Below are 26,952 nucleotides of genomic sequence, written 5' to 3' on the forward strand. Positions count from 1 at the left end.
GGCACATCATTATTTTTCTGACATGTAACACATCTCTTGACTGTTTCGGTGGCTACATTTCTGAATTTTGGATTCCACCATTGATTTGAAAACCTGTGATTCATCGTTGCTGGACCACTGTGACCCAAATTGTGTATTTGTTGAGCCAAATATGGCAGCAGTGATTCGGGAGCGACATACTTCCCCTCTTTGGTCCAGCAGCGAGATGAATCCACTGTGGCTCCTTTGTCTAGCCATGTCCATGCTTCATATAGAGGAACGTCTTTGTACAGATCAATAATTGATTCAGGAGGCAGAATTGTCTTCTGTGCTGTACTACCTGAACACACTTGTACAGTTGCATAGGAACAAGCCTGTTTAGCAGCTACATCAGCAAGAGCATTACCTTTAGCTTCCATAGTATTAGTTGTGAGATGTGCTTTCACTTTGATCACCGCTAATTTCTTTGGAAGTTTCATGGAAAACATTAAATCTTTCACTAATCCAGCATGCTTGATCGGGGATCCAGCAGAAGTTAGAAACTGTCTACTTTGCCAAATGACACCGAAATCATGAACCACCCCAAAAGCATACCTAGAATCAGTGTAGATATTTGCAACTAATCCTGAAGCTAGCGTGCATGCTCTAGTTAAGGCTACTAGTTCTGCAGCTTGAGCTGAAAAATGATCTGGAAGACGGCCTGAAACTACAACTTCAGTGGTGGAAGTTACTGCATAACCTGCTCGTCTGTTACCCTCAATGACTTGAGCTGAACCATCAACAAACAACTCAGATTCTGCATTCTCTATGGGAGTTTCTGTTATTTCACTCGTAGCTGCGTATGTGAGCGTAACACAATTGTGAGTCATTTCACTTTCATCCTCTAACACAACTTCAGTCATTGCAGACATCATACATGAGGATGGGTTTGTGACTGGCGCACGCTGTAAAACAATGTTCGGGGCTGTGAGGGTTGTTAACCAATTTCCCCAACGAGAGGAGGTGACAGAAGTGACTTTTGCTTGATTCATTAGTGCGGAAACTGCATGAGGGCATCTTACATTTACAGTCTGTCCTAACACCATTCCTGATGAAACCTGAAGAGCTAGATGAAATGCCTGCACTGCTCTAAGACACGGGCCCATCCCTTGAGCGACTATGTCAAGTTTACCAGAATAGTAATGAATTGGGCGTAAACTGCCCCCATGATCTTGCATTAGACATGCAGTCATAAAGCCTAAGTGTTCATGTACATAAAGCACAAAGGGCCTATCAGATTGTGCAATTCCTAATGCTGGTGCTTGACATAGTGCTCTCTTCAAATCATTGAAAGCTTTGAGATGAATTTCTTCCAAACAAACAGTATCGGAATCTTTAACCTGGCCTTTCAACAAGTCATAGAGACGCTTAGCAATTGAGGCATATTCTTCAATCCAAGGTCTACAGTAACCTGCTGTTCCTAAAAATGATTTTTTTTCGAATGAGTGTTTTAATGGTATTAGGTGAACGTATGGCTTTGACTGAAGCAGCTCGATCCTGTGTAATAGATCTATTTCCTGCACCAATTGTTTGACCCAGAAATGTGACTTGGTTTTTAGCAATTTGAGCTTTGTGAAAGCTGCATTTGTGTCCTCTTTTCTGCAAATAGTCCAACAATACTGCTAATTCAGTTTGATGTACCTCATGGTCTGTAGAGGCGATCAAAATATCATCGACATCTTGAATCATAGTGGACTGTTTGACTGGGCATTCTGGGTCACACAAATCACATCTGACAGCCTGATGGTATAAGGTAGGTTAATTCTGAAATCCCTGTGGCAAACGTGTCCACTGGTATTGTTCATAGTCAACTGTGAAAGCTAACCATGTCTGGCTGTCAGGGTGCAAGGGTACAGAAAAGAATCCATTAGACATATCGATTACTGAAAAAATCTTACAATCTAATGGTAAGCCATTACAAATTGTAGAGGGATCTGCTACTAGGGCTGTGATTTTATTAATATGTTTATTGGCTACTCTGTAGTCTATGGTGAGTCTCCATGTCCCATTGGATTTCTTGATGGGCCATATGAGTGAGTTACAGGGATTGTTGGTTTTAACTAGCACTCCTTGCTTCAGCAATTTTTCTACAATAGGTTTGATTCCCTGTATAGCTTCCTTATTGTTCGGATATTGTTTGGTAACAGGAGGTGGAGTTCCTGTCAATTTTACACCTGTCAAAAACCCGCAATCATCCTTGTCTTTAGCCCAAATTGGATGATTTTGTAAGAAAGCATACTCAGGAGTGGTTGCATTATTGGTAGAAACTTGTGCGGAGGAAATTTTTATGCTAGCAGATTCTGAGGCCATGTCTAAAGTTAGATGTACTTGTCTCAATAGATCCATGCCTAGAATTGCACCTGTATTTAATGGAGCACATAGTAATTTTGTAGTCAGAGTTTTCGGGCCTAATTGTACCTCTATGGGCGGGGTTTCATACAAAACAGAATCTTCACCTATTACACCAGATAAACATCCCTGTTCTTGTTGTGCTTTTAGATAAGCCTGAACAAGCTGTCCTAAAGTTTCAGTGGACACTGGCGGAACTACTTCAGGGTTGTAGGCGGGCTGAGAAGGAGCAGAATTATGCATAGTATTTCTTCTACTATCTTGCAACTTCTTCTTACACTCTTTCTCCCAATGTCCTAATTTTCCACAGTAGTTGCATTTGCCTTCTCTTTTAGGCCATCTATTGTCTTGATTTGTTGTGTTAAACGTAGCTGCTGCTACTCTCACTTTTGCCTTAACATCAGCATCTCTTTCCCATGTAGCTAACCTGTCTAGTTTACTTCTGAGAGTTCTGTTAGACCAAGTTAGATCTAGGAATGGCAAGGCTTTTCTGTACTTGGCTACAAGGCCATCTGACCAGATGCGGACTAGGGGTCCCTTGTCATCTAGCACATTTTCAGGATCATCAACTATTCCACTGTAAGTTACAGCTGATTGACAAAACCTTTCAGTGTATTCACTCACAGTTTCTTCTTTCCTTTGAATATTCTTTAGAATTTTCAAAACACCTTCTCTCAAATCGCCTTTACTGGCATGTTGTAGTTCAGAAGTAACAGCAGACTCAAAACTGTTGAATTAAGATTCAGTTAGAATTTGTGACATCAGCTGTGTAACTTCTAACGACATGTCATAGAGATGCATTTTGCTGATCAATGCTCTTCTAAATTCAGAAAAATTTGTGCGTGCTGAGGGTAAGCTCTGGGATAGTCTCTCTATATCTTTAGGTCCTAGCGCTTTGGCAACAGTTTGTACTTGGACAACAGAAGAGTTGGGAAGAACACTTTCAATTCCCTCAATTCCCTGAGATCTTCTCCTAGCACCACATACCTTCACTGAATCTACAGGCACATCAGTTACTGATTGGATGGCTACATCTGTTTCAAAGAAAGCTTGTAAGTCAGGATAATTGTTATCAGGTTGACTAACTTCTTCCACATCAGTTTTTTCTGCAGCTTTGTTGTGGTTCAATTTCTTAGTCAAAGAGGATACTCTAGCACGGAGCTCTTATAATTGTTAACCTTCCTTGGCAAAGCAAAGCAAATAACACAAATTACTAGCACTTTACGCTAAACTTCCCTGCTTAAACAGAGGGAAACCAATTCTTCTCTGCTGAAACAGAGGGTAACAAATATTAACACATAATGTTAATCTTCCCTGCCTTAACAGAGGATAACCAATTCTTCCCTGCCGAAACAGAGGATAACCTATATTAGCACGTAATGCTAAACTTCCCTGCTTAAACAGAGGGTAACCAGTTCTTCTCTGCCGAAACAGAGGGTAACAAATATTAACACGTAATTTTAATCTTCCCTGCCTTAACAGAGGATAACCAATTCTTCCCTGCCGAAACAGAGGATAACCTTCATCTCTAAAATACATTTTTTTAGAGGATAACTTATAGCCTTTCCATGCACCTAAACCCTACAGCTGTCTGTTAACTCTTCTCTGACGGTGCAGAGGATAACAAATTTGTACTGGTCTTTTAGATAGTGTGACACTCACTAACCCTTGATTGTACAGAAAGATTCAATCTGGAACGAAGTCAGATCTTTGTTGAGCTTGAAGTTTCATTCTGGATTCAGGTGAGGAGCTCTATCCGGGTCACGGCACCAAAACTGTAGGAAACTTTTTCCTCGTCGAAGCAGAGAACAGGAGACTCTTGGGTATCTTCAGCAGAGTTCTTTATTGAGAACACGCTGCGTGGCGCTGCAGTCATCAAAAGTCTGACTAACGTAGTGATACTTTGTAGTTAATATACATTTTAAGGGGGCGGGATACATTCCGTAGAGGTGGAGACAATCTAACCCATAACATGCAAATGAAGAACAGGAATCAGCCCGACACAGCCATTTTCCCAGCCTTGATCTCTTCAGTATAACAGTGTCATTCAATGCATAGGTGCTGATCCAATCAGTCTAACAGTATTGCCATACTTTCGCATTATCACAGAGACAAAGGTACAGCTGTGCTTTGAGCTTAAAAAGCCAGATGATCAGGAAGAGCATAAAGACAAAAGGTCATTATCTCAGACACCTGGGCTTCCTGATTTGATCTCCTTAAAAAAGGTCATCCTTTGGTCATCTCCTTAAAAAAGGTCATCCTCAAAATGTAAAACACAAGGTACATAACTTTTTCAGTATATATTCTATTACATTGGAACCTAGATTTAACATTTTATAAATTTGTAATACAACAGAACCCATTAGTTGGTTTCCTGCATTAATTGGCCATAAAATGTCATCTTCATTAAAGTCACAAGTATTGACAAACACAATGATCCTTAAACTAATAACACACAATTATAATATATCCTGTCTTTATTTAACACATCCCATTAAACATTTACAGTGTTGTGAAAAAAGCAAATGAACTTTACCTTGTTGCTGTTACCTGGATGAACTGTTTTGTTTGTTTGTTTATTTTTGTTGTTTTGTGATGAGTTTCATGAGTTGTTCATGAGTCCCTTGTTTGGTATGCTCACGAAAGAAATACAATGCATTAGAGGGGACATCGGATGCCCATTTGGTATGGTTCTTTAGGGTCTTCATGAAATGGCTGCAACATACTTTGGTTCAAATTCCCCAATGGTCATGTAAAACAACACACTTTTTTTCTGATCTAAACAGCTCTGTTCACAGCGACCCATTTCGGTGCATGACTCTATAAATGAAAACGAGCTACTGCTATCAGTGGCCGTGTGCGGGGCCTGAGCAGTATGACATCATAAAACTGCTTGATAATTGGGACTGTTTAGGTTTTTGGGGGATTAAAAAAAGGACTGAATGGATTTTTATTATTGTAGGGTGGTTGTGTCCACACACTGCTAAGACACATTTGCAAACACTATGTAAAAGTGAATTTTGCATCCGATGTCCCCTTTAAGAGGCGGGGTGTAAACTTTTTGAACAGGATGATTGGGGTAAATCATGCTTATTTTGTCTTCTGGGAAAATGTTAGTTTCTTCTGTAGCTTCTGAAGGCCAGTACTAAATGGACAAATATGATATTTAAACAAATCAAGATTTGAGAAAAATACACATCATCATTCTGTTGGTAACAAGTAGGTATAGCAACAATGAAGGAAGTCACTTACAAAGTTCACATACTTTTTCCACAGCACTGTGAATGTTTATTGGGATGTGTTAAATAAAAACAAGAAAGATTATAACTGTTTGTGTGTTGTTAGCTTGAGCACATTGTGTTTGTTTATACTTGTGACTTTGATGAATATCAGATGACATTTTATGACCAATTTATGCAGAAAAAAACAACTAATACTTTTCTTACCACTGTAACTTAATTGTTTTTGTGGTAACTATCCCTTTAGAGTTTCTATGTCCATTTGGATCTTTTCCTATCTATCTTAAATGCCAGTCTTTGTCTATTTTTCCATTTCATGAAATTTTGGGATGGTGGTCCAATTACCACTGATGTATTTTTATTCTCTCCTGCTCTTTTCTTTCTAAACATGCTATTATCTGCATCTTGATGCCTGCATCTGTGATGCTTTTTAGTAAGCAAAAGAGAAATTCTTAAACAATTAACAGAAGTTTATATGCAGTAGAGAAGAGCAAGATACTCCTAAAAACCTTGAGAACACTACTCTCTCAAGGATGATCTTTGTCATTTACAGGTGGATTTTTTTTTAAATGAAAAGATTATTACAAGGTATGATTCCAGTTAGTTCAATGACAAGAGCTTCAGTAAATAGGAGTCATTTCAACATCCTCCTGTTGCCCCAGAGACCACATTTGTCATAATAGTGAACATCATATGAAATACAGCAATGAGGAACGTACATTCTTACATTCTCATGAATAAAACAGCAGGAGCAAAGATGACACTAGATGTTTATACGGTTATGGTATACAGCCTGTGCAAAGACTTTACCATTGATTTTTAACTGCATTTGTCCCAAGAGACAGTTGTGTTTTTATCCAGCTCTGCCTCTGCTTTTTATCTACATGGTCTTTATTGCCCTGAGTTAAGGAATTTGTCAGTCATTTTAGAGGCATGAAAAATTGCATCAGGAGATAAAGCTAATGTAAGCAACAGTCTATGGGGAAGTGCGCAAGAGGAGGGATAAATGTGATATGTTTGAAGCCAATTTGTAAATGTAATGTTAGTTCTCTGACTGTTCTACCATGCAAACTGTAAAAATGAAAATCTCTAATCATTTACTCACCCTCAAGTTCAAACAGCATTGGACCCCATTGACTTCTACTGTGTTAACAAAAAAACAACAACAGACATTTCTCCACAAAAGAAAGTCATACAGGTGTAAGGGAAACAGGTCAATTTAGCTCAAAGGGAATCATTTAAGATTTTAAAGGGAACTCCACCATTAATATGTAAGGGAATTAGGACAGAATCACTGTTTACGGCTGATCACTGAGACGGCCAGCGAGTCAGTGAACGAGCCGTATGACATCAATTCTGCAATGGATATTCATATCCAAAATATAGTGAAAACACTATTAATTAGCATATGTAACAAGATCGGCAGTTTAAGACATTAACTTGTGAGCACAAAACACAAGATACTTCTCTTTTCAATATAAATAAGGCTTTATTGGATAAATCTAAGACATATAAACTAATCTAACACATGAACACACGCATTCACACAAGTTTTCAGAAAGAGAGAGAGTGAGGAAATAATTAGTTTAAGAGAATGAAAATGTGAAATCCCAAGTTTACAGCAATAGCCTATGTGCAATTGCATAGATCTGAACAACCACTTAATTAACCCTTGCATTGAGCTTGCTCAATGAGGTTCAAATTGTTGAAAACTGTTCTGTGAAAGAGTTTGTTAGCCTTGCTTCAGACTGGCTAATGCTCGGGTCTGATTTATGACATCCTGTTGTCTTGGGCCTCTTGTGGAATGTTTTGACTCCTCGTGCCTCAATCATGTTTTTGACCAAATCTTAGATTGTCTGATTCGGTCTGATATCCTACACAGGTTTGGAACAACATGAAGCTGAGTAAATGAGGACAGATTTTTTTTTTGTTTTTAGGTGAACTATCCTTTTAATAGGTTAGTTTCCTAATGCTTTCCTTTAGATCTTAACCATACACTGCCACTTGGTGAGATTTTTTTAAATGATCTCCTGTACTCACCAAGGCTGCATTTATTGGTTAAATACTGTAAAGAAGTAATATTATGAAATATTATTACAATTTAAAATAACAGTTTTCTATATTAAAATATTATTGATTAATCCTATGATGACTTTGATGATGAATTTTCAGCATCATTACACCAGTTTTCAGTGTCACACCATTTTTATGACCTTGCATTGAGTTTGAAATATAAATGTTTTATTGGCATGACAGTGTACAGTCTTACTGAAATATTGAGAGACTACATGAAATATCTGTACTTCAAAAGATTAATTTATCACAGTGTAGAACTCTTTGAGTGAATGAGGTGACCAGTGACCAGTCCCAGTGTTCTTCTGTTATACATTCAACTTCACTTCCGTTCAAATGTTTAGGGTTGGTAAGATTTTTCAGTGTTTTTGAAAGAAGTCTCTTTTCTTAAGAACATAATTTATTTGAAATATAAAATCTTTGTAAAATTAGTAACATGTCCTTGCTTAATTAAAGTATGTTTTTCTTTCAAAAATCTGTGGTAGTGTACATCCTAACCTTAAATTCTTTATGATGAAGATTAAAAATTATTTAATGTTGTTTTTTATTATATGAATAGGTGAATCCGTTTTGGACACTTCGTATGCAAATTAACAAGCAGGCTATTTAAATGTGTCCTAAACTAAAGTCTCTTTGTCTCTCTTTTCTGAATCAGGATTGCTGTGTTATTGTGAGCGATGTGTAAATCGGACATGCAACACAACTGGCCTGTGTTTTGCTGTCATTGCAAAGTCTGCCGGACAATTTGTGACACAGGAGAGTCAGTGCATTCAGCAGGATGATCTTTACCCACGGGACAGGCCTTTCCAATGCGCCCCCTCCAACAACGGCAAGCATCCGTTTTGCTGCGACATGCACATGTGCAACAAGAACCCAAAGGTCAACCCAGGTGAGAGAACAATATGATTTTCAAAGATTGTGTCTCTATAACTTCATACTTGGATTATAGAGTGTGTTGCAGTATAGTGCTTTTATAATGCCTTCAAATCTTGTGTCTCTTTGACTGTACATTGATTAAATCTTTTTTTTTTTACCTTGAGCTCACAGGAGCAAGACCCATTCTGTCAATACATTTCCATGTCACTTGTATGAAAGATACTATTACTAACCTTGGAGTGCACACTGGCTCCCGCGTCACAGATAGAGATGTTTAGTAAAGAATATATAGCTCTCATGCGCTCCACTTCGCAATGATGCTAGAGACATAAGTGCTTGGCTCTTTCAAGCCAGCTCTGTTGCTTAATTTGTCTCATTAGTTTGAGCCTTGTGTTTCAATTAAAAGAAATTGTGATTTGAAACTTTGATGTAACCTGCAGTAGTGCACCAGAAATGAATAAGTGAATTACTAGTATATGTTTTTAATGATGCTCGTGGAGGTCCCTTCATTATGGAACGATATTCCGGACAATTTTCAAATAGAATAGCAAATTGTATTTTCAATTGCGTTTTCAATATGTGGACGCATAAATTGTGACATAATCCAAATGCAATTGCAAATCCTGCATTAGCGTTTGCATTTTCGCTTTCGCGAACGCACAGTGACGGCCAAATTTCAAATGAAAAAGCAAAGTCCATTTGCAACTGTATTTCCCATGTCTTAGGATATGCGTCCACATATTGAAAACGCAATTGAAAATACAATTTGCTATTCTATTTGAAAATTGTCCGGAATATCGTTCCATACTTCATACTTTACACTTTCGCTGTCTATTGTAGATGGTTTTGACTAGGGCTGCACAATTGTGAGAAAAACCATAATGGTTAATTATTTACCTTGATATTATAATCACAATTCGGAGTAGCAGGGATTCACAATAGGTCAGAAGAACAATTTTTTTCATGCATTTATTAATTTATTTATTGCTATTGAATATCTATCCAGTGGGATATCAAGCTTTATTAACGTTAATTAAACTCCTTTATTATGAGCGTTTTTTCCTCAAACACTTTTTATAGTAGATTACAAATGGATTGTTTATTCTATTTATCTTCAGTACTGTATATGTCGAAAATCACATAAACTAAGCATAAAACTTTATTTTAGTTAATGTTTATTCGTTTATTTAATTAATTTTTTAACAAGGTGCTCCAAACAACCACAAGTAGCCACAAGTACGCCTCACTCAAAAGTATACCAGCAGAATTACTGCAGACCAGATGTTTTAGACCACATATTCCAAAAAAAAATAAAAATAAATCCCAATCCCCTTGCAATTGAATTTGGCTTGATGGGAAATGTGCAGTGCAGTGCACTTCACCAAATGTGTTTATGCCACAAATCACAAGTCCATCAGTATAAATTGATTCAGCCACTTTTCACCATTGGAGCTCAAAAATAGTCACAAAAGAACTAATAAAGGACAAATAACATGCATGAAAATTCACGTACCAACAGAAATAGCTTTCAACACAGTTTCACTTGCTTTGATCTTTTAAAGGGGTCATATGATGCGATTTAAATTTTTCCTATCTCTTTGGAGTGTTACAAGCTCTTGGTGCATAAAGAAGATCTGTAAAGTCTGAAAGTCTCAAATCCAAAGAGATATATTCTTTATAAAAGTTAAGAGTCAGCCACGCCTACCTAAAACGGCTCGTTCTAACACACCCCCACATGTCTACGTCACTATCTGGGAAGATTTGCATAACGCCGCCCAAATGTTCACACAAAGAAAGAAGGCGTAACTTTTATTCTCGCTGTAGTATTGTTGCCGCCGCCGCCATGTCTTGAAGGCACTGTGTGTTTCGTTGTGAAAGCGAAACTACTTTGTTTGGCCTTCTAAATGAGGACGATATCGCTTCGTCATGCCTGGAGCTGATCCGTGCTGGTCACTGAGGAAATACTTCAACTTTGCGCTGTCGATCGCCAGATCGTCTTTCACCGTGGACGTATTAGAGTCCAGCCCGGGGTCGTCACATGTGGTTGCCGCAGGTATCACAATATGGTAAGGGACGTAACATTTCTGTCACATGCTTGAGGAATTCGGCCAATCACAACGCACTGTATAGCTGGCCAATCAGAGCACACCTGGCTTTTTCAGACTGATGAGCTTTGTAAAAATCGACGCGTTTCAGAAAGGAGGGGAATAGAGGAGAAACAATAATGTACATTATATGGAAAATAATGTGTTTTTTTAACCTTAAACCGCATAAACACATTTCATTACACCAAATACACAAAATAATGTTCTTTTTAGCAGCATCATATGACCCCTTTAAATGTTAATAATAGATAATTTCAATAGTTTAACTAAAATGTCTTGGTGTTGGTTCAAATTGAAATGCAGAGGAACAGGGACTAGCATTACCGTGAATGGATGTACAAAACAGACATTTTATGTTTAGATAGTCGTTTACTCCTCTACACTTTATAAAGTCAAAAGAATATCTATATATCAATATCTTGTGGTGCCTATTAAAATGTAGCAAGCTTGATTTTTGTTCTCTTATTGGCTAGAAAATGTTTTCAGTGTGACTGTGACCAATGCTCTAGTGTGTGTAACACCTTTTATTACAAGGTAGTTATTTTGTTGCATCAATGTGTTTACAGCAGTAGTTCTCAAAAAGCCTTCCTTTGTCCCATAGAATATTTGAAGGCCCTCCTATGTAAGTTGATATGTATGTCTGGTAATTCTGGTAATTTTATTAAAAACTCAAATATGTCAATGTCGTACATCTTCTCCTTGATTGGGAACCACTAGTTTACAGCCTAAAAAGCATGTGTTTTGCTTCTTCCGGTTTCAGAGTTGCCTGATACTGAACCCCAGTCTCTGAGTTCCATAGCCTTGGCCGCGGTGATTGCCATCCCCATCTGCGTGCTGAGCTTCATGCTGGTGCTGCTCTTCTACATGTGCCATAATCGCTCCATCATCCACCATCATGTGCCAAGTGAGGAAGACCCCACTATGGACCACCCGTTCCTCGCTGATGGCACCACGCTGAAGGACCTCATCTATGACATGACCACTTCTGGATCAGGCTCAGGTATTTTACAGATCATACTATTAATAGCTTGTTGTTGTTTCCCCTATCTGCTTTCTAAGATTTCGGTGTCACTAGTGTCACTTATTATGCAAAGATTCTCATCAAATCACCAAAATTCCCTGGTAATTTCATGTATTTGCAGGTTGTTTTTGTTGTAATACCCATCATAAACCCCAAAGTACGCTCAAGCCAATTTCATTTTCCATAACTTTGTTTTCAAAGCCCCTTGGGAACAATTGAGGATGTGTAAATTGACAGTTTAATGCTTTCCGTATGTTATAAGCCTCATGCCAAGCTGGAATCACTGCAGGCTTTATCTTTAGTCAAGGATTTTAGTCCAGAAGCTATCATGATTGCGTTTTGTCCAAGCCAAGAAACACTACATTTGGCAGTGCCTCAGATGGAATATTTGTTTTTTTAGCTTCTGGATGACTGTCATGATCTCATATCAAACATTGTGCGTAGTATATGTCAAAGGTTCAAGGTTTGGCTGGTCTGCATGGCTCTGTTATCCCCTGCTGGCAGATGCTGCAATTACATCATTATAAGGGCAAAAAGCATCTTTCTCCTTTTACAAGTTGACATTACTGTGTATTCTGACAAAATAGAGTTATCAAGCAATGTATGAAGTATGATTTGTCAGACTGAAATTGACTTTCCCTCACTGCCGTTTCTTGTCTTCTATAGGTTTGCCGCTGCTAGTGCAGAGGACCATTGCCAGGACCATCATCCTCCAGGAGAGCATAGGGAAGGGCCGTTTTGGAGAGGTGTGGAGGGGCCGCTGGCGTGGAGACGAGGTGGCAGTGAAGATCTTCTCCTCCAGAGAGGAGCGCTCTTGGTTCCGTGAGGCGGAGATCTACCAGACTGTCATGCTTCGTCATGAGAACATCCTGGGCTTTATTGCTGCAGACAACAAAGGTCAGACATCAATGAAAGCAGTTCAGTTCCATTAAGTTGAACTTAAGTTGAACTTTGCTTTCCAGTGTGTGTTTGTGTTTAGGTGGGTAGTGTTTCACATTTCTGTTTGTGGTGCCATCAGTCAATTATATAGTGTTTTAACAGTCAGGGGTTCTAAAAGGATATCAGGGAAGTTTAAAAAGTTGTGATTTCCAGGCCTGGAAAAGTTATTATTAGTGCAAATAATGCAAATAATTATTTCTAAAAATCATGGAAAATGTTCTGTACATTTTTCTATACATTTCTGTAGCAATGTTTTTTAAATTTTTGTGCGCAAAGAAAACACTGTGAAAAAAATGACTTTATTCAGCAATTTCTTTTCTTCCGTGTTTGTCTTCGACATGCATTCATGAAAGTACTACATTTAAGTTTTGTTTTCTTTCCGCTCAAAAAATATTCTCGTAACTTCATAAAATTATGGTTGAACCACTGATGTCACATGGCATCACATTTTAACAATCTTTACCACCTTTCTGGGCCTTGAATGTGGTAGTTGCGTTGCTGTCTATGCAGGGTCAGAAAGCTCTCAGATTTCATCAAAAATATCTTAATTTGTGTTTTGAAGATGAACGGTCTTACGGGTTTGGAATGACATGAGGGTGAGTAATTAATGACAGAATTTTCATTTTTGGGTGAACTAATCCTTCAATAAAAGTATTTGTTAAACTCCCTTAACTGTAATTAGAAATGCCTAGAAGATAATGGAAAAAGTCACTGAAATGTATTGGTCAAATGGACTAGGAACTCTGTACATTAGTGATAGACTATCTGCCTAGCCAATTAAAGGGCTAGTTCACCCAAAAACTAAAACTATTAACTACTTATTAACTATTAACCAAAACTAAAACTATTCTGTCAGCATTTTCTCACCTTCTAGTTGTTCCAAACCTATATGAGTTTAGAACAAAAGAAAAATTAAAAGATATTTTGATGAATGTGGGTAACCAAACAGTTGACGTAGCCATAGAAAAAAATACAAAGGAAGTCAGTGGCTACTGTCAACTGTTTGGTTCCCAACATTCTTCAGAATAACTCGTGTTGAGCAGAAGAAAGATTTCATACATGACTGGAACAACATGAGAGTGAGTAAATGATGAAAGAAATTTAATTTTTGAGTGAACTGCCCATTTATCAGTGGTGGCTGTGGCCATTCACAAATCTGATAGTTTTGTCAGTAGATGATAAGCATGGTTTTCAATTACTTTTGGCAGTTGTTTAGTAAATAGTCTGTGAAAAGTTTAATCAAATAATTATTTGTAACCATTTTAGTTATGCCATTCACTTTAATTAAAAAAATCAATAAAGCCACTCAAAAAAGCATTCAGCACAATTCTTGAAAATATTTTCCTAGAAAAGAAACATAAAAGCTGCCAGATGTTGATATATTTAGAAGTTTAAAGCACAGCCATGGTTCAGAATATGCTTACACTCTATTATCCCTCAAAGCACAGAGCATTCAGTGGTTTCTCTCTCTGTGCATCTCAGATAATGGCACGTGGACTCAGCTGTGGCTGGTTTCTGATTACCATGAGCACGGCTCGCTCTTTGACTACCTGAACAGGTACACGGTCACAGTAGAGGGCATGATCAAACTGTCTCTCTCCACAGCCAGCGGTCTGGCCCATCTACATATGGAGATTGTGGGCACTCAGGGTGAGTCACAATACATAGATCACTTTTTCTTTTATCCTTCCTGAAACACAGCCATATTTACATGAAAATGCAGATTTTCATAGAAATATTCTGTTTTATGCTGTATAATAGGGCTGCATGCTATATCGTTTCAGCATCGATATCACGATGTGCGCATCCGCGATAGTCATATCGCAGGATGTGCAATGTTTAGTATACTGACCGTTATATTTATACTCGATAATATATTTTTACATATGATCGTTTTCTTTGCTCACACCGTGTCACTGGACTTTGAAATTGTCAAAATACATGTCTCTGTAAGTATCCTTGTAAACACAGTTGCTTATGGTTTAGGTGAAGGTAAACAATTGAGAAAGAAAATGGATGTGTGAGAAAATTTTGTAGCTTTAAAACCGATTTATTAGATTTAATTTATACAGTGAAGACTTTGCAGTGTTATTTTACATTTGATTATTCAATTTCTGTACCTGAATACTGTTAGACTTACCTGAAAAATGTAAAGCACTGTTCATTTCATTTGCATCTTTGTTCTATTATATTTATCTATGCTTGTAATTTGTTTATTTTCTGTACTGATTTACTCACCTACAAAATCACCCCAATCATTGATTTTTTCCCCCAAATAGAGCTGTTCAAGTCATCTGGTGATATTTCTTTTTCATATCGCAATATATATCGCAGAAAAACAGAATATCGCAATGAGTTTTTTCCAATATCGTGCAGCCCTACTGTGTAACACAAGTTCTCACAAAACATAATTGTGATGTTTTATATGCAGTCAAGTAGATGAAAATAAAGTGACCAGCTAAATGTATTGCTGTTAAAGAAAACTCAAGATGAAAGAGACAGCCTTCAATTAATTTGAAGTCGTGTTTCATGCTGTACTGTACTGTGTCGTGTTCAATCCTCAGGTAAGCCTGCAATAGCCCATCGTGATCTGAAATCCAAAAACATCTTAGTGAAGAAGAATGGTACCTGCTGCATTGCTGACCTTGGATTGGCAGTGCGCCATGACTCAGCCACAGACACAATTGATATTGCACCCAACCACAGAGTGGGCACTAAAAGGTCAGTAATTCACCACTCGGCACCATTCACAGCGACGTACTTCTAGATCCAGTCGACAGACATGCGCTATCCCACATTTGTATTCCAATGCACAGCGATACGGCTCCTAACTGGAGTGTTTGCTTGAGCTTAGGGCTTTGTGTTCCTGAGAATATTGATTTTGTGAAACGCCCAATGATTCTAGCTTGTGTGAGAACTGAAAAGAGAAGGAGTCGTGCGCTAATTTGAGCGGTTTCGTAAGAAAATACTTAGCTGCTGTTTGTTGTAATTTAGTGACATAACATCGCTCTCACGCCTTCTTTCCTGTCTACTCTGTATTGTTCGGTGAAGTAGAGGGTAAGAAAAGCCCAGAAATAAAAAAAGAAGTGACATAACAAGCACCCTTTGACCTTTTACCCACTCGCAACCAAATAGAAGCTGTTGTAGACAGGTCAGTGACCTGGTTTTTTTATTAGTTTTTTTTTGCTCTATTTGTTTAAAATGCAATTAAAACTTGATTACACATAATCTATGATAAACATTCGATGATAAAAGAATACATTTCTTAGAAAAGAAAACCTTATTTAAGTAGTATGCTTTAAATATTAATATAATAATAACTATTTAATTTAATTTTATTTATTATTATCTTTTGATTTCTTTTATATAAAGTTATATCTTTTATCTATTTTTGGTCTATTCATTTGACAAAGCAATTAATACAAAAATTACTTGTTTACAACATTCTATGATAAAAGAAAAATAATCTATCTCGAAAGGAATCTAGAAAAGAATAGAAACAAAACTGCTTTACTGCTTAATATTTAAAAATATTTTGTCTTAACATAAAATAAAAAAATACATAAAATAATACATTAAAAATTATATCATAAATATACTGTCTCATGACATTCAAGGTCAACAAGTCTCTTAAAATATTAGAGAAATATTAGAGAATTTGACCTTGACAGGGCAAGGGTACTTCAGGTTGTAAAATGTCATGATGTGCGGCCCCTTAAATACTTGAGCAATAATATTTATGAGTTTTATTAGTAATTCATGATATTTGTTAAAAAATTTCAAAACTTCTTTAAAATGTATTTAAAAGCTTTTACACACACAAGCACCGATATATATATATATACAGTATACTGTATATATGGTAACACTTTGCTTATTAGCATGCCTATTACTAGCATATTTGCTGTTTATTAGTACTTATAAAGCACATATTAATACCTTATTCTGCATGATCATATTTTAGATCCGCTAGGGCTCCAGACTGTGACTAAATCAGTTGCATTTGCGACCAAAAATATTAATTTGCGAGTGATGTTTTTGCTGAGATCTCCACTGGCAACTATTTCAATTTACACGTTATGATTTAAAAACTTGCACGTAATGCGTTTTTTCCTGATTGTTTTGTGATCACATCTTTTGTTATGTTGACATAATAAACTGAGGCAATGTGCACAGTGGTGGACGAAGTACACAAATCAAGTACTTGAGTAAAAGTACAGATCCGTATAATAAAATATTAATCCAGTAAAAGTAAAAGTACTCAGTTTTCAATTTTACTTGAGTGAAAGTACAAAAGTACTTGATTTTTCATGTACTTAAGTAAAAAGTACCGATAGATTAATGTTTATATTGCAGTTTTATATAGGCTACTTTTATCATTTAATTTTATATTAGCATATATTTTTTTATAATCCTACTGCTCAAAATACCTGGGATTTTCCCAAAATAACCAATAAGGAAATAATAAATATAATAAGGAAAATATAATTCGATTTTTTTCTTCTCAAACCTTGTCTGTGGTGTAAAAACACCCCTGGCCAAATGCCCCCAGAGGGCATCACTTCCCACTTTGATAATTACTGTAGTTACCATGTTCTGAACATCACATCCTTTCTTTTTCCCTCAGATGTAATCTATCTAGGTGGTTGAATAAAAATATTTGGACTTTATTTAAAAAAAAATTACCTTAATTTAGCACCAGCAAGCTCGTTAGCTAGACAGTTAGCATCAGCTAACATTTACATATTTTCAGCATTGTTATGAATAAACATTTATATTTGTCTACTCGACTAGTTGATCCAGATACATAGTAACTTAGACTATAGCTGTGTCTCATTTGGAAGGCTGCGTCCTCCGGAGGTCGCATTCGAAGGCTGCATACGTCATCGAGGCTGTCTCATTTCAGAAAAGCAAGTAGGACACTCCGAATGCGACCTTCGAATGCGACCTTCTTTCACAGGATTTCGGAGGATGCATGAGGTGTATCCTTCGCTGCTACAGATAACCCACAATTCTTTGCGTCGCCGTGAACAACCGTTGTTAATTTGAAAAAGGCCGGCGCCGGCACATCCTGAAAAGTGAAGCTGCAGGCTCTTTGATCGCCCCCTGGTGGCTGGCTCCAGTACAGGTCATAAACCCTGCCCTCTCCATGTAAACTAATAGGACTTGAGTCAAAATAAAAAAATTAATTACACTTCCAATACAATTTTCCGAACGATGGTTTTGGTCATTTAAGGTAGTTGTTTTCACGCTGATATATGTTCAATTGTTCGTTTTTGTGATAAGTTTGATTTTAGCTAGTAATGTGATGCTATAAAAACGGGGCGTGTCGTTATGGTTGACTGGGTCTGCGGGAGTTTGATACCACGGCTCCACCTCACGACACTACTGCGCAGACTCTGGCTCCAAATTACGTCATTTACTCAAGATGGCAGCTGCCATACTTCACTTTTATATAGTGGAAGGAATAGGCGATACGTCGTCCATCTTTTTTTACAGTCTATGGTGCTCACAAACAATATAAAAACAGACGTCACATAGGGCTAAATGCATTGCATTTTAGTAAAACTGCTGAGGTTACAGCAGCGGGGAAGATGAACATGCATGAGTTATTTTATTGAATCTGTGTTATTTTACCTAAAACATAGAGACTCTGATGTTAATAATAATTCCTTACATTTATATAGCGCTTTTCTGGGCACTCAAAGCGCTTTACATAGAAGGGGGAATCTCCTCAAAAACCACCTGTGTGCAGCATCCACCTGGATGATGCGACAGCAGCCATATTGCGCCAGAACGCCCACCATACACCAGCTTACTGGTGGAGAGGAGACAGAGTGATGAAGCCAATCAGCAGATATGGGGTTGGTTAGGAGGCCATGATGGTCAGAGGCCAATGGGCGAATGGCCAGGATGCCGGGGTTACACCCCTACTCTTTTTCTAAGGACATCCTGGGATTTTTAATGGCCACAGAGAGTCAGGACCTCGGTTTTAACGTCTCATCTGAAAGACGGTGCTTTTTTACAGTATAGTGTCCCTGTCACTACACTGGGGCGTTAGGACCCACACAGACCAGAGGGTGAGCACCCCCTGCTGGCCTCACTAACACCTCTTCCAGCAGCAACCTAGTTTTCCCAGGAGGTCTCCCATCCAGGTACTGACCAGGCTCAACCCTGCATAGCTTCAGTGGGCAACCAGTCTTGGGCTACAGGGTGATATGGCTGCTGACAATGCACTTGCACTTAATGTGTCTGCATTCAAGCATTTCAGTGGGCTTAAACAGATCACCCTTTACAGCAGATTTAGTTCACAAACAACTGACAGTAATATGATTTCAGTTACAATAATTAATCCTAAAATTCGACATTATAGTAACTTGCTTTTAACGGGTTCATTGAAAAGAATCAGTTCGTTCATGAATCAGACACCGCTTCTGCGTCTCGGAGCACATGATATATTATAAAGAGTAACGATAAGTTTTATGAAATGTAGTGAAGTAAAAAGTATGATCTTATGCTTTGGAATGTAGTGAAGTAAAAGTAAAAGTTACTCAAATAAAACTACTCCAGTAAAGTAGAGATACTTGAAAAATGTACTTAAGTACAGTAACGAAGTACAACTACTTCGTTACTGTCCACCGTGCATCAAAGTTTTAGTGGAAAAATAGTCCTCATCTCTGCTGAAAACCTGCGCTTATGACACACCTGCTAACAGCAGCTCCAGTTGTGGCATCACGTGAACCCTTCATATATTTTTCTTTACTGCTATAGTATGAAATAAACATGAATGGACATCAAAAGGTATGCTGTTTTGCTCATTAATTGTTTCAAACCGCAGAAAATATGTTAAACATAAACTCATCAGTCAGCTAAAAAAAACAGCTATAAAGAGGAGCATTTTGCTAAATTTATGCGCTATATTTTCACTAAACCTGTTGTCTACATGATGAGAAACAATGCAAGGAGCTAAAGATACAATTCAACACCTCCTATAAAACTGCATTTTACTAATGAAGAAAAACAGACTGGATGTGTGAAAGACATGTGACAACATTTATAGGATGTATTGACGAGGAGCCCAAACTACACTCAATGGCCAAGTGATGCTGACATAGTTATGGTCCGTGATATTGGCACAAATTCTTTGTAATAAACAATTCTTTGTGACTGTATAGTTCTCAAATCGGAAAAGACGTTTAGTTCCCACTTTAAGTGAACCTTAGTTTCCAGGACATCTACAAGATGGAATAAAATGCTGATAAAGACAAGAAAAGATGATACATAAACACATGACAGTATGACTGAAATGTTCAAGTGGTTAAAAATATTAATAAAACATGTTTATTCTGTGGCACCTAAAAAAATATTTTGGTACCTAATTTTGTTTCTTATAGGAGCCAATGGCTCCTTAATTGATTTTTTTGTCTGGGGCCCTGGTTACACAAGATAAATGTTGTATGCTTAACTTCATGAAAATTGTGTGATTAATCCAATTAAAAATTGTATCTATTGACAGCCCTTTATACACACATATATACATATACATATACATATATACCTATATACACATATATTTAAAGGGGTCATATGATGCGATTTCAATTTTTCCTTTCTATTTGGAGTGTTACAAGCTCTTGGTGCATAAAGAAGATCTGTAAAGTTGCAAAGACTAAAGTCTCAAATCCAAGAGATAATCTTTATAAAAGTTAAGAGTCAGCCATGCCTACCTAAAACGGCTCGTTCTAACACACCCCCACATGTCTACGTCACGATGTGGGAAGATTTACATAACTCCGCCCAAATGTTCACACAGAGAAAGAAGGCGTAACTATTATTCTCGCTGTAGTATTGTTGTTGCCGCCGCCGCCAAGTCGTGAAGGCGCTGTGTGTTTCGTTGTGAAAGCGAAACTACTTTGTTTGGCCTTCCAAAAGAGGACATGACTAGAAATTAGTGGTTAAGTTGTATTTACAACACTGTTCCAGAACAATTCAACCCAAATATTCAGATGTGTGCAGCGCATTTTAAACTGAAACCGTTTCCTGATCCTGGTAGAGTAGTCTACAATGCCGGCTGTTCTGACTCACAGACTGTAAGTAAGTTTTCATATTTAAAGGATTTGCCACTGATGATTCAAAATCGAGTTTTGAGCAGTGTAGAGTAGCGCTTGTTGTTTGTAATTTTTCCGATCACAAATGCAGACATGGTTTTATGTTTACGGCGCGATGCAATGCGTAAAAAGACAGTATAAGTCATTATAATCCGTAATTATGTCCCCACTGGATGCAACAAATGCCTCGTTTATAATGGCTTTTAATGTTTTTGTCTCATCGCTATGGGACACGGCATCACAGTATGGTAAGGGGTGTAACATTTCCGTCACACGCTTGAGGTATTCGGCCAACCACAATGCACTGGATAGCTGGCCAATCACAGCACACCTCACTTTTCAGACCGATGAGCTTTGTAAAAATCTACGCGTTTCAGAAAGGCGGGGCATAGAGGAGAAACAATAATGTACAGTATGTGGAAAATAATGTGTTTTTTTAACCTTAAACTGCATAAACACATTTCATTACACCAAATACACAAAATAACATTCTTTTTAGCAACATCACAAAGTGTACCATCATTAAATTTAAAGGGGTCATGAACTGAGAAACCAAAATTTCCTTGATATTTTGACATATAAGAGGTCATTGATGAAACATCCTGCAAGTTTCAGAACTCAAAACTTTCTCGTTATTCTAAAAACAGCTTCTATTGAAACTGTTGAGAGTGAAACCACACTTCTCGGACCCCCTCAACAGGCCTGAGATCTTGAGATGACTCAGAGGACACTCAGAGGGTGAGATGTGTGCTGTGAAGGACAGTGCTGTAGGGATGCTACTCCCCCTGTTGTCACCACAAGAGTGTCACATCGAATCTACAGCGAGAAGCTCTCAGCGGTGCACCCATTCTCTTCTATGCCCCCTGGACACTACATGCACACACACACACAACCGTCTTTATGGTTTTCAAAGGAAAACCGTGTTTTAGGCCACTGTGCAACCCACAAGACGCCCTCAGCAGCTGAACTGTTAAAGCTCCGCCTTGAGCAATCCTACCTTAACAGCCTGTTGCTATCTGCCATATTATCCAACAAGTTTTTTTTTTGCTCCCACTTTATATTAGGTGGCCTTATTCTGTATACTTAGATTTAAACTAATCATTTGATACAGTGGTCTTATTGTGTACATACATGTTTTTACATTGTACTTATATTTAAAAAAAAATCCTGCATGTAATTACATTTGTAATTAATTTCTGTAATTACATTTATAATTACACTGTTGTCCCTAACCTTACCCGTATCCCACCTCAATAGCAGCAAAAGTGTCTTACAATACAGTATGAACACAAAAAGTACATTGTACTTGTTTTTTTATGTAAGTACTGTAGCGAATTTAGCTCATGGGGAAATATGAATAATTAACCATAACTAATTATGATTAATTATTAATATTTTAGATCCACTGTAGATATTTAGCTGACCACTCAGGGTCAACCGTCTTGTCAATTCTAAGAACGTTAATTTCCTGGTTAAAGGAAATAACTTTCTTAGTAGTTAAGGATCCCACCTAATAAGTGGAACCCTTTTTTTTACCATTTTCTTATGTAAGTCTATGGAGGTCCTGCCTTCATACATTCATTCCTTAACACATTTTGCTTAACACATTTTGCATTAAATTATCCAAAGATACAGTTAAATGTTAAACCTTACATTAGTGAATCTGTATATTTTTTATATCTTTAAATAAAAGTGTCTCCTTTAATTTCCAAATGAGCATATACAGTATAATTCCCACCAGGATTTTGCATACTTTTTTTCTTATTTTGCAGCCCAAAATGACTGAATTTGAATAGTTTTTTTTCTCAGACATTTTGGTGATATTTGCAGCAATTTTTGTGTTGATTTGCAGCAAAAATCCACCAAAAATCATTATTTATTTATATAATTGTATTAGTGCTAATAAGAGAAGTTACCTGTAATTTTTTTGTTAAATTACTGAAATCAGTTGTGGTCCGTTCATTTCGCTTGTTTGGAAAGATGACAGATAAGTGCAGGTCGCAAATTAATTATAATTGGAGATTTAAAAAAATTAACATATTAAAAATGGGACGGCCTCCAATCTGAACTTTTTTCCCTTTCAAAACACCTTTTCTTATATAACCTGATTGGTGTTGAAGTCCTGGTGCTCCGTCTAGCCAGTCCATTCCAATTTACGATGGGATTTATTGCATTACAGGGGCAGAACAGATGAATATGGATTGATCAGTTCATTTGTTCTGAGAATTGTGGATTTTTGCAGAAAAAATGATCTTTTGTAATCACTTGATCACTCTGTATTCATATAACTGTAATAACTGATTTCCTTGATTATGTTTCTCAGTTTTTAATCTTGGTAATTTCTTGAAGAAAAATAGCAGATAAAACTGCTTGGCAGTGTCACACTTTATTCCAGTAAAAGTAATACTGAAAATTGTTACATTTTACCAAAAGTCATGCTCTTCACAGAAAATGTGTAGTTCATTCCTGTGGGTTGTTTTGTAAAGTTTGTAAAAATGAGCAACCGTGTAAATAATGTTAAGCTGAGGGATTTCTAATGTCATCTGTCATGTTCACAGGTATATGGCCCCTGAGGTGCTGGATGACTCCATTAACATGAAGCATTTTGAGTCTTTTAAAAGGGCAGACATCTATGCCTTGGGTCTGGTGTTTTGGGAAATTGCTCGCAGGTGTTCAATTGGAGGTACGACACTGTGATAAAAAATGATGATAATGACTGGATTTATGTTCTTCAGTGTCTTATTTATTTTCTGTGTTCATGTATATTGATTTTTAAATTTTTGTAGTTTAATTTAAAAACACTTGCATTAAAACATTTCAAATTATTATTATTATCTGATTAGATATAATTAATATGTAATATGTTATATTGTATGATAATTAGTGTTGTCAAACGATTAATCGCATCCAAAATAAAAGTTTTTGTTTACATAATATATGTGTGTATACTGTGTATATTTATTATGTATATATAAATACAAATACATGCATGTATATATTTAAGAAAAAAATAATTTTTATATATTAAATATATTTATATAAAATATAAGAATATAAATGTATATACATTTAAATATTTTCAAAGTATATACTGTATGTGTGTGTATTTATATGTACATAATAAATATACACAGTACACATACATATACTATGTAAACAAAAACTTTACCTAATGCAAATAATTGTTTGACAGCACTAATTATAATTAATCTCAGATTGGTTTCAGGTTTTTGGAGCCTACTTTGTGTTATATATTAGGTACAGTACTCTTTTATTGTAACAGCATATATAGATATGCTCTTGTGGGCTACATTCTCTGTTCAGGCATCCATGAGGACTACCAGCTGCCCTACTATGACCTTGTACCATCTGATCCGTCAATAGAGGACATGAAGCGGGTAGTGTGTGACCAAAAGCTTCGTGCCAACATCCCTAACAGGTGGCAGAGCTGCGAGGTGAGCACTTCTTCAGCTTTATTCCTTTTTCTGTGGATGATTTTGTTTGTAGATGATCTATTCACCCCAAACTGCCCATTTTCATCTTGTTGATCTATATTAAATTGCTCTTCCTCTGATTTCTTCAAGCATTTGTTCTACTCTATCAGCATAAGTGGAGGTGGCACACTTTTTTCATTCTGTCTTGAAGCGCTTTTTACTGCTGTGAAAGGGAAGATTCGATTACATCCAATTTGCAGTCGTAAAAAGCCTCTAATCTAACTAAGCGTCTGCAGAGCTATCACAGCTTGCCGGCATAAAAGACACATTTCATGATAGTGCTGCCCAATATTAAAAGGCTGTTTCTGATTTTCACATTTTGTAAGTGGTTTTTTGGGGGGAAAGCAGATGCAGAGGTATACGCTTATTAGATCAGACCTAAACAGACATGCTGGATTAAATACTGGGCCCCATGCTGTGAAAAAATATGTGGCCCCTGTCTGATTTTCTGAATTGTTATAAAATGTTTACACTGAATGCCATCAGATCTTCAACCAACCCCCTTAGTGTTATTTATTTTTATTTATACATTTTTATTGTTTATATATTTAGAAGTAGTGTTTATTTTTATATTTTCAGTTTTCATTTTAATTTTCAGACTTTTGTGATTTTTATTAGTTTTTATTTCATTTTAGCTTTAATTTGTTTTTATTTCAGTTTTAGTTTTAGTACTTTTAGTACTCCAGTTTAAACTAATTTATTTAAGTTAGTTGCCAAGGCACCATTTTTAATTTTCAGCAAGTTTTCCATCTAATACTTATCTTGTTTCAGCTTGATTTCAGTTAATAAAACACATAAGTACCTCACTTTATATTTTGTAAAAGTTTGCAAATGGCTTTTCTGAATGTGCTTGTTAGCTCACTGTATGCTAATATGGCTAAAGCTCCCATTGTCTCTGACTGTATTCACAGAGACTGTGAGAGCTATGTCGTTACTTATTTTTAAGAAGCAATAAAGGTGTGTTAATGAATTATACAGATGGTGAGCATTTTCGGGTTAAAAATAAAAATAACAATATGGCTCTGGTGTTAGCAAGCACATTCAGAAAGGTGAATTGCAAAAATTAACAAAATATAAAGTGAGGTACTTGTGTGTGCTGAATATAAAGTTGGATCACGAACAACTGGTATTGATCCATCTTTGAGAATCAACTTCTGTGCAAGTCCTGCATTTTAATGACCCTCATTTGCAAAGCAGGATCTATGCTAGGGCAGATCGTCACCAGAGGCCTATACATAGGTAGATGCCCTATTAGCGGCTGTTGCTATGGGCCTATATATGTCAGCCGTCCACCATATTGGAGGACATATCGAGAGCAACACTCGAGCAAGTTGCTGGTGCATCTGCACTGCAACTGTAGTTATACGCATGTATGAATATTTATATCTTCAGTAGACTTCAGAAGATGCTTTTGCTAAACAAACACAATACATCAGGACGAAGCCGTTAGCTAACAAGGCATTTAAAAGGTACTTTAGTTTAAAAACCTGTTCATATATATTAAAAACACAAACAAGTACATTCTTACATATGAAAATGTATCCAGTTTCTTCAGGAATTTAAATTTAGGTGGTTTTTACAACCAGATGCTGCACAATGTTGTTACATCTTGAAACTCATTGATTGTTATTGTAAATGACGGCATAGACGGTTCCAAGATGGAGGACGCATCAAGTATCTGGACAATCAAATGTGGCATCGGTCACACTTTATATTATGTGGCCTTAACTACTATGTACTTACATCAAAAAATAAGTACAATGTACTTATTGTGTTCATATTGTATTGCAAAACACTTTTGCTGCTATTGAGGTGGGATATGGGTAAGGTTAGGCACAGGTTTGGTGGTATGGGTAGGTTTAAGTGCGGATTAAGGTGTAAGGGATGGGTCACTTGTAAGTGTAATTATAAATGTAATTACAGAAATTAATTACACATGTAATTACATATAGGTATTTAAAAATATATAAGTACAATGTACAGTGTTTCCCCTAGGTTTACGGCTTTGGGGGGGGGGGGTTCTGGACTGCTTTTTAATGGTTAAATTGCATTTTATTAATCAAAAAGCATGTCTAATTAATTAAAATCATGAAACTTAAACAATTTAACATCAATTTATTAAACGTTTAACAAATATTACGTTTAGGGCCCTATGAAATGTTTTATTTGTCCAACCTTATGTTTTATTGTAACCAAATTCTGTTTTAGCATGTCTAATTTTATAAGCATAAAACAAGTTTCATTTATTCTTACAATAGCCTTATGATTTTTTTGCTCAGAAATTCTGTGTTGTGTATTTACATTTTGTTTTAAGGCATAAAACATTCATTTAATCTATCTTTTAAGTAATGAAAATTAAACAAATTAATTTTGGGGGGAAATAAAGGTAATTTAATATTACAATTAAAACATTGAAGAAATATTGAATGCTTATTCCTTAAAATCACATGCGCCGACATGCGGTTGGATCGTTCTTTTCTCTTTACTGTTATCATTGGTATATTGTCAAAGAGTCTGATTCTAACGTTTGGTCATATTTCTATTCAAAATCGTGATTCCTCGATTTCTAAAGAATAAAATTGTGGCAAAACATTAAATTCGAATTAATTGATAAAATCTGAAAAATCGCCCAGCCCTAGCTTATATTCTTTTTTTTTTTCCAAATATTTCAGGACACATGAAAGACACATGATATAATGTGGCCAGTGAGCGCAGCCATTCACTCATTGC

The 26,952-nt window shown here is 36.6% G+C and overlaps 1 protein-coding gene across 2 annotated transcripts in view; it reads left to right on the top strand.

Annotated features, from left to right (window-relative positions):
- Window positions 1-26,952, top strand: part of tgfbr1a (transforming growth factor, beta receptor 1 a) — a 94,773-nt gene that overhangs the window by 50,618 nt on the left and 17,203 nt on the right. For both annotated transcript variants that reach the window (XR_001609226.1, XM_016272203.1), the window contains exons 2-8: window positions 8,335-8,568; window positions 11,421-11,660; window positions 12,348-12,578; window positions 14,103-14,270; window positions 15,185-15,341; window positions 23,287-23,411; window positions 24,053-24,183. Coding sequence is in view for 1 of the 2 variants with exons in the window: in XM_016272203.1 (XP_016127689.1) it covers window positions 8,335-8,568; window positions 11,421-11,660; window positions 12,348-12,578; window positions 14,103-14,270; window positions 15,185-15,341; window positions 23,287-23,411; window positions 24,053-24,183 (1,286 nt within the window). In the remaining variant the exon portion in view is untranslated. The remainder of the gene's footprint in view (window positions 1-8,334; window positions 8,569-11,420; window positions 11,661-12,347; window positions 12,579-14,102; window positions 14,271-15,184; window positions 15,342-23,286; window positions 23,412-24,052; window positions 24,184-26,952) is intronic.

Source organism: Sinocyclocheilus grahami, unplaced genomic scaffold (assembly GCF_001515645.1).
Source record: "Sinocyclocheilus grahami isolate Dianchi unplaced genomic scaffold, SAMN03320097.WGS_v1.1 scaffold5.1, whole genome shotgun sequence".
NCBI classification, from domain to species: Eukaryota; Metazoa; Chordata; class Actinopteri; order Cypriniformes; family Cyprinidae; genus Sinocyclocheilus; species Sinocyclocheilus grahami.